At 49.8% G+C, this 14,826-nt stretch overlaps 1 protein-coding gene across 1 annotated transcript; it reads right to left on the minus strand.

Annotated features, from left to right (window-relative positions):
- Positions 1 to 495: 495 nt before the first annotated feature.
- On the minus strand, positions 496 to 10,879 carry LOC119454449 (uncharacterized). The gene is made up of 3 exons (XM_037716379.1): positions 10,606 to 10,879; positions 3,964 to 6,197; positions 496 to 522 (listed from the first exon to the last, which is right to left on the minus strand). Exons 1-3 carry the CDS (start codon positions 10,877 to 10,879, stop codon positions 496 to 498), a joined length of 2,535 nt encoding a protein of 844 aa, XP_037572307.1.
- Positions 10,880 to 14,826: the final 3,947 nt, after the last annotated feature.

Raw genomic sequence — 14,826 nt, forward strand, 5'->3', positions numbered from 1 at the left:
ACGTTTCTTCTCGCAGCGGCCACGTTTGAAGCTTTCTTGCTTATGAAAAGAAGAAAAAAACTGCCCGCTTTTTTTATGTAATGCCTTCGGGCTTTGACACTATACTAACATAATTAAGTAAATTAATATGGCGAACTTGAACGAGATCCTTGAACTCGCTTTTTGGGCTTCATTTACATGTTATGCGCCGCGTAAGGTATTGTCGCGATGTTTCTTAGATACGGCTGCCGCTGCTTTGTGGCTCTTCATTTTTTTTCCGAAGAGGGAGGTTGTATTATTTAACTAGAAGCAAGAAATGCATGGGGGCATGTTAGCAGGTGATGTTGTGTGCCGGACTACCCCCTTGCGCACACGTTGTCTTGCTCTATCGTTCTCCTGGGATAAGCAGCGCATACAATAATAAAAAAAATTACTTGACCACTTTAAGTTGTTCTACAGGCCCATTTGTCATGTTTTACATTTCAGCTATAATACATAATAAAATCAGAACAAGCACTACTGATCGTTTAGCCACGGCAGCTTCTGCAAAAAAAAAGAAAAGAATAAAAAAACACATGCGCGTCTCTTTCTCACTACTATCAGGCGAAGCGACGTCAAACCACAAAGAATGCGTTTCACTCTCACCACGTTTTCCCTGCGTTCCCTGGCTTTGCAGTGTCGAAGGTATGCACGGTCTATAATGCGGACAGCCGAGCCTGCGCTGCTACTTAGAACCGCATAGGTGCAAAAAGAAGCGTGAATAATGCCCTGTCAAATTTGTTGCTCCCTGCGCGGACCTCGCCCGCTGCCAAAAAAACGTGATGACTCTCGGTCTCTCGGAGGACGAGGGACCCGTACACATTCTGCTTGTGCCTGCTGTCGTCGCCCACATTGCTTGCACCATGTTTTGCTTGCTAAGCATGCATCAACTTGACCAGCAACGTGTTCAGTACCAGCGGCTTGACCTTCGCCACTATACAAGCTTGGTTCCACGCTGCTATCGGGTGAAACATAAACAACTAGCCAAACGTCGGCAAACTGCATTTACAGCGAAATAAACTCGATTATCGCAAGGTAAGTATAATTGTCTTATTTTTATTCTCAAATATAAAGAGAGAGAGATAAATGAGATGCGAAAGGCAGGGAGGTTAACCGGAAGGTAAATATCCAGTTTGCTACCCTACACTGGGGAAGGGGTAAGGGGAGACAGAAAGATAAAGAAAAATGCACACACCTAGAGAGGGAGATTAAACACACACACACACACACACACACACACACACACAAAGGAACTCAGGAGCGTCACAGTCGTTCAAACAGGTCGCTCGACCGGAGGAACTTCAGTAGCGCCCTCGTCGCCTTCTGCTGTGAAGACCGTGTCAGCCGGCATTCTAAAATCGTCTATTCTCAAGTATAGTGTTTGAAGTAAGTGCATTGCCTAATAAGTGTATTTTTTTACAGACATAATGTACGGCCACTTTTTACTATGTGTGCCTGTGTGTGTCTCCATTATTCTTCTACGTCCGTGTGTTTTTCCGCTACATCAAGGAAATCTGCAAACACTTTTTACTACGTACGAAGACGGTGCTGCACCGCTTCAGCGTCAGCTGAAACGCACTGTTTGAAAACGCGCAGCACGGCACATTTCGGCTGGCACACTCAAGAAGACTAAAGCTCGATTGTAGAAGACCAAAGTTGGAAGACCAAAGTTGCAAGACCAAAGTTGGAATGTACTTTATGCTGGCCTCGCGGATCGCACTTGACGAGATCAAAGCGTCCGCTATCCAGCTAGATAACGGGTCGAACGAAGTTGAATATTTAAAACAAACTTTAATAACATTGTGAAGGCCAAAAGCAAGTTAAAAACACACAAAACGTTCAGTTTTTAGCCCCGTAAAAAAGTGGTCCTGTCTCTAGGGCTGGTGGGGCGAGTCTGGCGGTCCCGCGCTTCTTGAACCGCGGTTTCCGTCCCCGTTGTCGTCCCCCAGGCCCGGGAAACACCACCCGACACCTCGCAGCGTCGTCACTGGGTCAGTTCCAGGAACCGCACGAAGGGAGCGGCTCCTTTGTCTCGCGCACAGCTCCGAGTCCGCGGGGGGTCAGTGAAAGAGAAAGCAATAAAAAAGAAGGGAGGCTGGCTTCCCTCTTGTAAGTTCGGCCGTGCGTTCGCGATGCGCACAGAACACTTCCCGTCTGGTGTCTGCGTTGTTAGACACCACCAGTATATCACGGTGACAGCAAACGCACAACTTCTGTCGTTGGCCGGAAGAATGTGTTTACAACCCCGTTTCTGGCTGTCTTCACCTCGACCTTGCGTTCCCTTCCATCTGCACTGGGCAAGCTTCGTGTAATCACTCCGACGGGCCAGTCGTTGCGGGTTGCTTCTTTATCTTTGAGCAGAACGATGTCGCCTTCTTTGAGGTCGGGCTTTGCTGCTTGCCATTTTCGGCGTGGTTGCAAAGTAGTGATATACGTTGCGCGCCAGCGCTTCCAGAACTCGTCAGCCAGGTTTTGCACTTGACGCCACTGCCGTTTGTAGAGGTTAGTTGTGTCTAATTGCCCAGTTGTTATGGATGCGCTTCCGTGTTTTTGGGTTAGAAGTGTCGCCGGAGTTAGGATGGTGGGATCTTCGGGGTCAGACGAAGTGGGAGTTATGGGCCTGGCATAAATGATGGCCGCAACTTCTGCCAAAAACGTTGCAAGAATGTCATGCGTGAGCCGTTGATGACGTGAGTGCATGAGCATTGAGTCAAGAATGCGGCGCGCAATTTCGATCATCCGCTCCCATGCCCCGCCCATGTGGGACGCGTGCGGTGGATTGAATATCCATTTGCAGCCGTTTCCGGCGAGGAACTTGCCGATTTGTGAGCGATGAATGCCCTCTGCGCTGATTCCAAGTTCTTTGCATGCTCCGATAAAATTGGTCCCGCAATCAGAGCGTATTAGCTTGATGGGTCCTCGCACTGATAAGAACTTTCGCAAGGCATTAATGAAACTTGACGTGTCCAATGATTCAATCAGCTCAATGTGTACTGCGCGAATGCTTAAGCAAGTGAACATAACTGCCCAGCGCTTGCTCTTTGCAACACCACCTCTCGTTCGGCGAGAGGCACCCATCCAGGGACCGAAAACGTCAATTCCAACATTCGTGAAAGGAGGATCTATGCTGATTCTGTCTGCCGGAAGGTCAGCCATCTTCTGGTTGTGAAAGTGCCCTCGCAGCTTCTTGCATGAAATGCATGCGTCCAATACGGATGAGATGCACCTTTTACCTCCGACGATCCAATAACCAGCCGCTCGTACGGCTCCTTCCGTGAAGTGCCGGCCCTGGTGTTGCACGCATTCATGGTGGTGGCGCACGAGAAGCGTCGTGACATGGTGCCGACCCGGCATTAAGAGAGGGTGTTTCTCATCGTCCGGAAGATCGCCTCTGTTCAAACGGCCGCCGACGCAAATCAAGCCGTTGGCGTCTAAAAATGGGTCAAGCCTTCGAAGCCAGCTTCTCTTGTGGACTGGTTCTCCTCTCTGGATACAGCGTATCTCCTCAAAAAATCCGTCTTGCTGCACTGCGCAAATGATGACGAGTCTGGCTTTAGAGAGCGCCTCAACGGGAGCTATCTCTTCTTGTGACGTGCTCTTTGCGCGTCGGACAACCCCGATCAGATTTCCCACAGCACGAGCGAGAGATTTCCAGCTTGAGAACTTAAGAAAGCGTTCGGCTCCTAGTCGTTGTCTTTTGTTAACCTCAGTCGCGAGAGTGCGGACTTCAGGTCGTATTTCTCTGTCTTCATCAGGATTTAGGAGAGTGAAGCCTGACGACGGTGCTTCCTCTTCTCGTTGTGAGAGAAATTCAGGACCAGACAGCCAGTTCGTGCTCTCAAGCTGTGCCGCAGCAACCGCTCTAGTGGCGTGGTCTGCTGGATTTTGTTCGGTGTGAACATATTTCCATTGTTCAGGCTGCGTGCTGCTACGTATGCGCTGTACTCGGTTGGCCACATACACGTAGAATCTTCTTGTTTCGTTGTGTATGTAACCCAAGACCACTTTGCTGTCCGTGTAGAACGTGACCGAGTTCGGCTGGAAGTCCAACTCCCGTAGTATGGAATCGGCCATTTCCACAGCAAGCACCGCTGCACACAACTCAAGCCTTGGGATAGTGTGCTCTGGTTGTGGAGCGAGCTTGGCCTTTCCCATGACAAATCCGACGTGTCTGTTTCCTTGCTTGTCGGTCACGCGTAGGTATTCCACCGCTGCGACGGCCCTTGTGGACGCGTCTGAAAATACATGTATGTCCCTACTTTCGGCTTCAAGCGTCGAGACAGGCGCATATGTTCTTCGCACGTGAAGATGATGCAGTGCCTGGAGAGAGTTCTTCCACTCGTCCCAGATCTGCTTCTTTTCGTCCGAAAGTGGTGTGTCCCAGTCATAACCTTTCGTCACGAGATCACGGAGGAGGAACTTGCCTTGGACCGTTATTGGAACCACAAAACCTAGTGGGTCATAAAGGCTGTTGACGGTCGACAACACTCCTCGACGCGTATATGGCCTGTCTTGAAGAGGAGCCCTGAAGACGAAGCTATCGTTGCCTATGTCCCACAGTAGCCCGAGACTTGTCTGCGTAAGCGACATGTCATTGGCAAAGTCGAGATTCTTGAGTCCCTGGGCGTGGTCTTCTGGAGAAAATGCATTCAGCACATTCTGCCTATTCGAAGCTATTTTGTGCAGCCTTATGTTAGATGTTGCAAGCATTTTCTGCGTTCTTTGCAGCAGACTAATGGCGTCTTCTTCTCTTGGGAGAGACTTCAGCGCATCATCGACGTAGAAGTCTCTTTCAACGAATTTTCTGGCATCTTCACCAAATTGTGGGGCAGCTTGTTGGGCAGTTCGTCGAAGGCCATACGTAGAAATAGCTGGTGATGGGCTGTTGCCGAAAACGTGAACCTTCATTCGACACTCTATAATTTCTCTAGAGATATCGTTGCCCTTAAACCAGAGGAACCTCAGGTAGTTTTGATGGTCCTCGCGAACCATGAAACTGTAGAACATCTGCTGGACGTCTGCTGTAACCGCCACTGGTTCTTGCCGGAAGCGTATCAACATCCCGACGAGGTTGTTTGTCAGGTCAGGGCCGGTCAGGAGAACGCTGTTCAGAGATACCCCTTCATGCTGAGCGCTAGAGTCGAATACGACTCGGATTTGATCAGGCTTCTGGGGGTGGTGAACGCCGAATATGGGTAGATACCAGCATTCTTCGTCCGCGTGAAGTGGTGGAGCTTCCTCTGCGTGACCCTTGATGAAGAGCTCGTTCATGAAGCTGACGAAACGTTCCCTTGTCTCTAGGTTTTTTCGCAAGGTACGTCGTAGCGAGAGCAGACGAGACAGAGCTTGTTCTCTGTTGTTCGGAAGCCGACTTCGCGGTGTGCGAAAGGGGAGAGGGGCAACCCAATTGTTCAACTTGTCTTGGGTGAATTCACTATTCATCATTTTGAGGAATGTCTTGTCTTCTATGGAGAAAGCACGCTGGTTGTCTTCTTCAGTCGGTTTGAAAAGATTCGGAGCCAAAGTGTCATCCAATGTTGCCAAATGTAAATATTTTGGGACCCTATCCGCAGCGTAGAGAATCGGTGCTTCCTTTACAAAGAAATGCCTCGAGCATGGCTCGAATAGAGATGGTCGTCCGTTGTCCAGTACATGGGTCTTGAACACATTGACGCTGCTTGTTTTCCGCGTGCGACCGACGCAAACATCGCCGACAATGACCCAACCGAGGTCGAGCTTCTGAGCATACGGAGCGTCGGGGGGTCCGTTAATTACTTTGCGAACCTTGTGCGCTCTCAGGATGTCTCGGCCAAGGAGGAGCAGTATTCCAGCCTCATCAAGAGGTGGTATCTGAGTTGCTACAGCCCTCAAGTGCGGGTAGTGCCGTGCAGCGTCAGGTGTTGGAATTTCACCTCTGTTTTCAGGGATTTCCTCGCACTCGAGGAGAGGCGGAAGAGGAAACTTGATTTCGCCTGACACGCTCTGCACGAAGAAGCCCTGAGCAACTCTTCCAACCACTTCAGTGCTGCCGGAGCAAGTGCGTAGCGTGTACTGCGTAGGGGTCCCCTTCACCTGGAACTCGTTGAGAAGTTCAGGCCTAACCAACGAGCGATTACTCTGATCGTCAAGGATCGCGTAGGCTCTGAGTGTCTTCTGAGGCTGAGTTTCATGGGTCAACTCTACGAGGCAGATTTTAGCGCAAGACTTAGTGTCGTTTCCAGCGTTTGCCACTTCGGTACGCCTAGATTTGACTCGTCTTTCTGAGTTGTCTGCGGTACTCTCCTCAGACGCACTGCTCTCCTCACCCCATGCTGGGTGAAGCGGTGTGGCATGGTCACCACTGTCGCATATGCGGCACATCACAACTGCCTGACATTGCCACTGCATGTGGTTCTTAGATGAGCAGCATCGTAGGCAAATCCCTTGCTTCTTTAGGAAAGATAGCCGCTCTTCCAGGGTTTTGTTGCGGAATGCGCGACACCTTTCCAAAGGGTGAGGTTTTTTGTGATGTGGGCACCACCGTTCTAAGTCCTTAGATTCCACCAGCTGCTCGTTAGTAGTGGCATCTTGATTAATCTTTGCAGAAGCAGGATCCACGTCTGTTTTTCTCGCTGACACAGATGATCTTTGCCGCGTGGTCTTCGGAACATTGCCTTCCTTTCTTGGATTGAATTCAGACGAGGCATTTTGTGGGTGTAAGATGAAACTTGGGTCGTTCCTCATGCTGGCCTGATCTCTTACAAATTTGCAGAAGACCGAAAAGGGTGGAAATGCAGTTTTGTGTTCTTTCTTATATTTCGACCCTGCTGACATCCAATTCTCTTGAAGTCCAGATGGCAACTTCGAGACAATTTTGTTTACCCCTCTTGATGTATCCAAATAGCTAAGACCGGCTAGATACGGATCAGTTTTTGCAGCCTCGAGTTCTAGTAGAAGGTCACCAAGCTCTTGTAGTCTGGTATTATCCCGGTAAGCTATTTTCGGGAAGTCTTCCAGCCACTTAAGCAACGCATCCTCAATTGCCTCAGGGCGCCCAAATGTGTCGTCTAGCCGCTTCCACACGACGTTCAAGCCCGTTGAAAAGTCATCGACGTGCACTGATTTCAACCTCCGAGCATGATGTGACGATTCAGGACCAAGCCATTTGATGAGAAGGTCGAGCTCTTCCTGGGCAGAAAGACCTAGATCTCTGACGACGCCTTTGAACGATGACTTCCAAGCGCGAAAGTTCTCAGGTCGATCATCAAACTTGGTAAGACTGCTTGAAACAAGGTCTTTGCGGCACAGGAAGTTAAGAACATCGGCTAGTGTAAAACAAAGGAGTCTTCGCAGTAGAAGGGCGGGAAGGGGAAGTTTATTGCTCGAAGAACCGTAATAACGCATCCATACTGGCCGTTCGAGTCAGTCTAAGAAGCGCCAGATCACGAGCGAGCCGCTCGCGCCGAGCGCGCTAGTAGCCGTCGTCGTCCTCTTCCTCTAATATTTAACACACTCCGGGGCCTGAGGTGGCGAGTTCTAAAGGGTACAATTTCTGCACAGGTCGGATCATCTGTGAGCCACTGGGTACTTTAACTTTACACGCACGGACGTTGCCATCTTTACTTCGGATGCAGTCACTTACTACCCCAGTCTTCCAGAACATTCTGGAAGCCTTGTCTTCGTGAATAATCACAACATCACCTTTACTGATGCTATAAGCTTTTGATGCTTTCCTCAAGTGAACGCTTCGAAGTGTCAGTAGATATTCACGAAGCCATCGCTTCCACAGTTGTTCCATTATTAGCTGCCTGTGGACCCACAAACTGAGCAGCTCAGTCTGTATTTCTCCCTGTTCATCAGACGTTTTAGGATTAGACAAGAGACGGCTGCCTAACAAAAAATGAGACGGGGTTAGAATGTCTGGCTCTTTAGGAGAAGAGTAAATGAAAGTTATGGGTCTGGAATTCACAACGGCTTCTGTTTCAGTCAGCAAAGTGCTCAGTTGTTGTAGGTCAACAGACGCCCTTCCCAATGACTTGCGAAGGCACATCTTCACAATCCTAACTAACCGCTCCCAAAAACCACCCCACCAAGGAGCTCTCTCTGCAATAAATTTCCAAGTTATGCCGTGGGTAGAGCAATACTGGCTGACTTTCTCTTTCCTCAACAACTGGTGCATGCTAGCTAGCTCACGTGCAGCTTTCTTGAATGTAGTAGCGTTGTCTGAGTAAACTATTCGCGGTGTTCCACGTCTTGCACAAAATCTTTTGAAAGCCATGAGAAAAGCGTTAGTAGTAAGTCCAACCACATGCTCAAGGTGAATTGCTCTAACTGCTGCACACGTGAATAGCACTATGTACACTTTAACGCCATTGCAATCTTTCACAAAAACTGGCCCTGCAAAGTCAACTCCCGTAACCTCAAAGGGGCGCGAATTGCACACACGATCACTGGGAAGAGGGGCTGCCGGTGCACTCGCAGCCTTGAGTCGGAAACGAGCACAAATCACACATTTTCGTAGCACTCTCTTCACTACTTGTCGCACTCTGGGCACCCAGAACCGGGCGCGAAGTTCATTTAATGTGTCACCGACACCGCCGTGGAGCACAGTTTTGTGAGCTTGCAAAATGACGAGTCGCGTGACCGGGTGGTTGGATGGTAGCAGCAGAGGCGGCTTTTCGTTGTATGTGACCTCGGCGTTCTGAAGGCGAGTTCTAATCCTCATGACGCTTGTCATGTGTAGAATAAGCTTGTCAGCAGCTGTGTCCCATAGCAAACCAAGAACTTTCGTAGGAGCCATTGCTGAGACAGAGTCCAATCTATCCGTGATGTACTTTCTTAACTCATCATCATTGGTGGACCATTTTTGCAGCTTCATGCCCGCTTTGCTGAGGATGAGATTTGCTTCGTTATAAAGACAGAAAGCTTCTTTTGAAGAAGGAACTCCTGTGACAAGATCGTCAACGTAGAAATTCTCGGCAAGTTGCATGGCAGATGATCTCAGCGCAGGATCGATATGCTTGAAATGATACTGGAGCGTCGCTGTTAAGAGGAATGGACTTGCTGTAGTTCCAAATGGCACTCGTGTCATCCTATACTCCACTATTTTCGGCACATGTTCACTTGACATTGGCGTGCTGTCAAACCATAAAAAACGCAAGGCGTCGCGATCAGGCTCTTGAATGCCGATTTGAAGAAACGCCTTTTGTACATCTGCAGTGATTCCAATCTTGTGTAGCCTGAAATTCACAAGCATTTTAACCATGTTGTTGTTGATCTTGGGTCCTTTTTTTAATAATTCGTTCAGAGACGCTGCTCCATGCGCGTGTGACGAGGCATCGAAGACCACCCTCAGCCGTGTCGTCGAGGATGATTCCCTGATAACAGCATGGTGCGGCATGTAGTAACATCTCTCTGCCGAGTCTTTTCCGTTGACTATTTCCGCGTGATAATCCAGTTCATACTGCCTGACTGCCTTGTCGTACTGCTGAAGAAGCTCCGCGTTACTACCAAATCGCCGCAAGAAACCGTGTAGGCGTCGAACCGCAACACTTCGGTTGTCTGCTAGGTATGTGTTGACGGATTTCCACGGTAGCGCTACTTCGTACCTCCCGTTCTTGAATGCTATGTTCTCCGTGAATTGCCGGACCACTTCATTTCCATGCTCGTCGTGGGTAGAAGGGTCAGAAATGCCTATGATGTCTAGCTCCCAGAAGTGCTGTAAGGTTTCAGACACGTCAGTCTCTGTGCAACTCGTGCGAAGGACACAAACGTGCGCGCGGACTTTGAAAATGCGACCGTCGCATGGTACAGGCCCTTGAAATGTCCAGCCAAGCTTGGTGTTGATCGCAGCAAGTCCTGTCACTTCGTCGTGCGACCAAACATCGTTTAGCACGAGCTTCCACATTTGATCGGCTCCAATGAGCAAGCTTATGCCGACTTCTGTTTTTAGGCCAGGAAGCGATACAAAGTCAGCAATAAACTTCTTTTCATTAGCCAGCTTCTGCACAAATGACTGTGACTGTGGAGGTTCAAGCAAGTGATCACAGATAAAGGGAACCTCCAAAGCCTCGATTTCGTGTTTGGAGCTGTCAAATTGGCTCATCAAAGTCACCTTAACCAAGTTGAACTGCTCTTTTGGCGCACCGCTCGAACCACCGAACGCTTTCACTTCAACATCTACCTTCTTCAGTGTTGGCAGGCTTAGTTTTCTGGATATATCTTCTCTGATAAACGTTCTCTGGCTTCCGTTGTCCAGGACCCCTCTTATATAGCAAGAATTGCAGTCGCTTAGAGCCCATACTCGGAACGTCTGCAGTAATACGTCATTGCTTGTAGGTGCTTGTGCGGCAGCATGCAAGCTCGGGGTTTGTCGGTCACTCGGTTTCTTCTTGCTAGCGTAGTTGGGGTCACAAACAGCTCTTGCGTGCTTGCCTTTACAGGTAGCGCAACGGATATTGCGTCGGCAATCTTTCGAGCGGTGGCCTGATATCGTGCACTTGAAACATCTGCCCGACTTGGCCAAAAGGCTCTTCTTCTCCTGCAGGCTTATTGTAGAAGTGCACGTTTCCGTAACGTGGGTGGGTGAAAGGCAGAAAAAACAATTACCTTTCGTCTTGCTGGATTCGTTGTGTAACACGGAGGCGGTAGGCGTGGCACAGGTCTTCCTGTCACGCCTTCCATCGTGCGTGTCGCGAACGCAGGAATCCTGGTGACCACTTTTTTCACGAGCTTCGACCTCCAGTCGGAGAAAATCCAATAGCTGGCGCAGCTCCGTCTCTGACGACTGGATCTCATCGGGCTTTTGTAGTAAGCTCTGTCGCTTGTAGTGTTCCACCACGATGTCATTGGGGATCGCTTTCGTTAGAATCTCGACGAGCATCGCAGCGTATGAAAGCTCCGATCGTCCAAGAGCCTTGAGACCTCTCACGTTAGTGTGTACGGTATCCAGGAGATTCCTCATAGCGGTCACGTCAGTAGAAAACCTCACTGGTCTCAGCATTCGAAGATTCTCCAAGTACTTCTGCTCGATGATCCTCACGTTGCCGAAGCGGTTGGTTAGAATTTCGATGGCATCTGCATATGATGCGTCCGTCACTTGAATTCCCTCGATCGCTTTGGCCGCTGGTCCAGCCAAAAGGGTTTTCAAGTAGTGAAAGCGGTCGATGTTCGTTAAACTGGCATTTTCGTGGACGGCATGCTTGAACATGTCCCAGAAGGGCTGCCACTGTTGCACTGTTCCATTGAAGTGAACCAAGTCGAGCTTCGGAAGTCGAGAAGCACCGACAACTGGTGTTGAGGTATCACCGAGGGCACGATGTCCCGAGATCGTACCTGAAGCTGAGGCGTCGTTAGGTGTCGGTAGGCCTTGATCCGCGGTTGTTTGAGACTGAAGTTGTTCGATGTGGTGACAGAGAAGGGACAAGGTTGCTGCCGCGTTGTCTTCATAATCCGCGACCGAGATGTAGTCTTCGGATGCTTGCTCGTCCGTGAGGTAACCCTCCAACTGTTCGTTGAGCACCCGTAGTCCGTCGTTGCAGTTCTTCAGTCTGTCATGCAGCACTCGAAGCGCCGGAGCGCTAAAATGACTCGATTCCATGAGTTGGCTTGCCTCGTTTCGGAGACGCGTGTGCAAAGCTCGTTGGGTTGCTCGCTTGCCCTTGATCCGCTCCATCTTCGTTGCCGGCGAAGTCCTTTCGTTGTCGGGTCGCTTGGATCACAGAGTCCCGGGTTTCTCGGCACCAAAAAATGTAAAACAAAGGAGTCTTCGCAGTAGAAAGGCGGGAAGGGGAAGTTTATTGCTCGAAGAACCGTAATAACGCATCCATACTGGCCGTTCGAGTCAGTCTAAGAAGCGCCAGATCACGAGCGAGCCGCTCGCGCCGAGCGCGCTAGTAGCCGTCGTCGTCCTCTTCCTCTAATATTTAACAGCTAGCTCTAAGCTTGAGCTGTTGTGTGTCGGCGCATACACAGGCGGCTGCGGATCAACTTGTAAATCCATAGGACGACTAGTAGCTCCAGCATGCTTTGAACTTGGGTTGTTAGAGGCAGCATTATAGTCAAGTGGCCGTTTATCAGCTCTCAGGCTCATCGAATCATTCGCAGCTGTGGTGGCCCCCGACGACGTGTGAGCATTGTTTACGTGGCCGCTAGAGTTGGAAACATCCACCTCAGGAAACACAAGCGCATCGTCGCGTAGAGCTTCCTGTTCATTGATAAAGCTCCTAGTTAGCTGCGTTCGGTCTACAGAAGGGAGCGTGCGCACGCGCTCCCCGCCATCCTGCTCCGCGGCTTCCTCGAGCGCATTTGCCTGTGCGTCTGCAGCTGCCGCTTCTTTTTCATGCTGCAAAATATCCAATTCAGCCTCAATTCTTGCCTTCTCAATGCGCATCGCGGCCTCTCTGCGACCAAACTCTGCTCTGGCCCGGACGGCTTCGGCTTGCGCGCGTGCCTGTATGGCGGCTAGGCTGATTGTTGACGAGCCCGATCGTCGTGACCTCGAAGAAGCGCTTGAGTAGGCCGATTGAGAGTGCTGCGACGTTGTCTCTTGTAAGCGGTCGCGTTCTCGTTCTGTAGCCTCATGCAACTTGTCTCTTACAGTCACATCACGATCTGCGTCGATTGCCTTCTGAAGCTCTAATTCCTGCCGGGATTCAGATGTGTTCGTTTTGGCGAGGAAGGTAGCGTATCTGGCGCTGACGTGCTCGTAGCGCTCATAGCTTGCACGAAGCTGCGTTGACGCGCTGTTAATGTCTTCGTCTTTCGCACATGACAACTTGGTAATAGCGGTCTCCACGTTCTTCCATGCAGCGTCTACTCTCTGACAGTGCTCTTCGCGGCTCGTTTCATGCGCTTCTTTGCCTTTCATGGAAAGCGCAGTTGCTCTTTGTGATCTAATGTTTGCCGTAGAAGCTTCATGCTCTGCTGTTATATCTTGAGAGGTTTTAGGCGTCAGCTTGTCCTGATCCATATTGGCGTGCGTGCTTCACGACGTATCTCACTCAAAGCGGACGTATGAAGTGAAGACTGCTAAGCTGCGCGATGAAATTTGAAACGAGCCCACCTTGTCGTTGCCCTGTGTGCCGTCAGCAGCTCAACACCTTGGCGATGCCGTGTGCTTGCAGTAGGCAGATGTCATGACCAAACCGGAGGTCTTGCCGTGCGACGTATCCCACTGTGGTGGACGTTGAGTTGGGCGCCGATGGCGGTCGACTTCACTTTTTTACTATGCTGGCCTCGCGAATCGCACTTGACGGGATCAAAGCGTCCGCTATCCAGCTAGATAACGGGTCGAACAAAGTTGAATATTTAAAACAAACTTTAATAACATTGGGAAGGTCAAAAAGCAAGTCAAAAACACACAAAACGTTCAGTTTTTAGCCCCATAAAAAATTGGTCCTGTCTCTAGGGCTGGTGGGGCGAGTCTGGCGGTCCCGCGCTTCTTGAACCGCGGTTTCCGTCCCCGTTGTCGTCCCCCAGGCCCCGGAAACACCACCCGACACCTCGCAGCGTCGTCACTGGGTCAGTTCCAGGAACCGCACGAAGGGAGCGGCTCCTTTGTCTCGCGCACAGCTCCGAGTCCGCGGGGGGTCAGTGAAAGAGAAAGCAATAAAAAAGAAGGGAGGCTGGCTTCCCTCTTGTAAGTTCGGCCGTGCGTTCGCGATGCGCACAGAACATACTTCCTTACTCAGCAAGTACATTCTGCGAGCTGACTGGTGCTTAGAACTTCCTGCAAAACTATAATCGGTTGTGTTGTAGCTTGCTTCCCTTTCTTTGCACCCTTTCTTGCTACTGCACCCTTTGCACCCTTTCTTTGCTACCTCTGTTCTAAAAGCTTACGCATTGCCAAAGGCTAAGTACAGCTACCCACAAGCACTTACGAGTCGTCTTGTGATGATGCTCGCAAAAGGCATAATTCATCATAATTGGCTAGTTATAACAAAAATCGCATATTTTGATGCAGCGGAATCTCCTACCTAATTTCTGCGTTCCTGTGCTTCTGTTTTTCAGCTTCAACAACTTGTTTGAATGGAGGAATCATGTCTGTGGGAGGTTGCCTTCAATATAATGAACGCCATCATGGGCCATGCAGTTCAACTGCCGTACAGCCTGCATGGGAAGGAAAGCAAGAGACTGTTTAACATGCGGCTATGCAGAGTTTGAACAGGTGATATGCATTTAATTTCTCAGTTTTGTGCCTCTTGCTTATATTATGCACTGCTGGCAGTGTTGGAATAATATAGATATATGTATTGTATGCAGATGGTGCCTGTGAGACACAGAAATCGACATCAATCAAGTGCAAGACTTCATAAGAATGTGATTGCCAGGTGCCGTCGACTGTGCTAATAGCAGAAGGCGCCGTTACGCCGAAGCGGCTCAACCCGTTCAGCATCTTCAAGTGCCCCTATTGCGAGCCCAGTCTCAAGCCCCCGTAGCGTCATAAACAAACCTTTAGTAGGTGGCCCGCAGGATTGGGGATACGAGCGACAATCTGTATCAACCTATTTTAAGACCAATAAAGAAATTATGTATCCTTATTTGGTGATTTTATAGTAGATAATGGCATGTTGCATCGAGCTACCGTGCAACATTTGCGCAATTTAAAATCGTAGGAAATAACGGCATCGCCCAAATACATCACAATATGGCCATGCCAGTGGGCAATGAGGGACAATATATTGATTAAAAATGGCAGAGCCGGCTATTGACCAATACCGGCGCTGCCAGTAGGCAAGGTGGGACACTAGAATGGCAATGAACGGCAGAGCCGGCTATGTGCCTGTATTGGCGCTGCCACACGATGGCCGAAATAGGCCATTTAGTAGC

Source organism: Dermacentor silvarum, chromosome 5 (genome assembly GCF_013339745.2).
Source record: "Dermacentor silvarum isolate Dsil-2018 chromosome 5, BIME_Dsil_1.4, whole genome shotgun sequence".
Taxonomy (NCBI): domain Eukaryota; kingdom Metazoa; phylum Arthropoda; class Arachnida; order Ixodida; family Ixodidae; genus Dermacentor; species Dermacentor silvarum.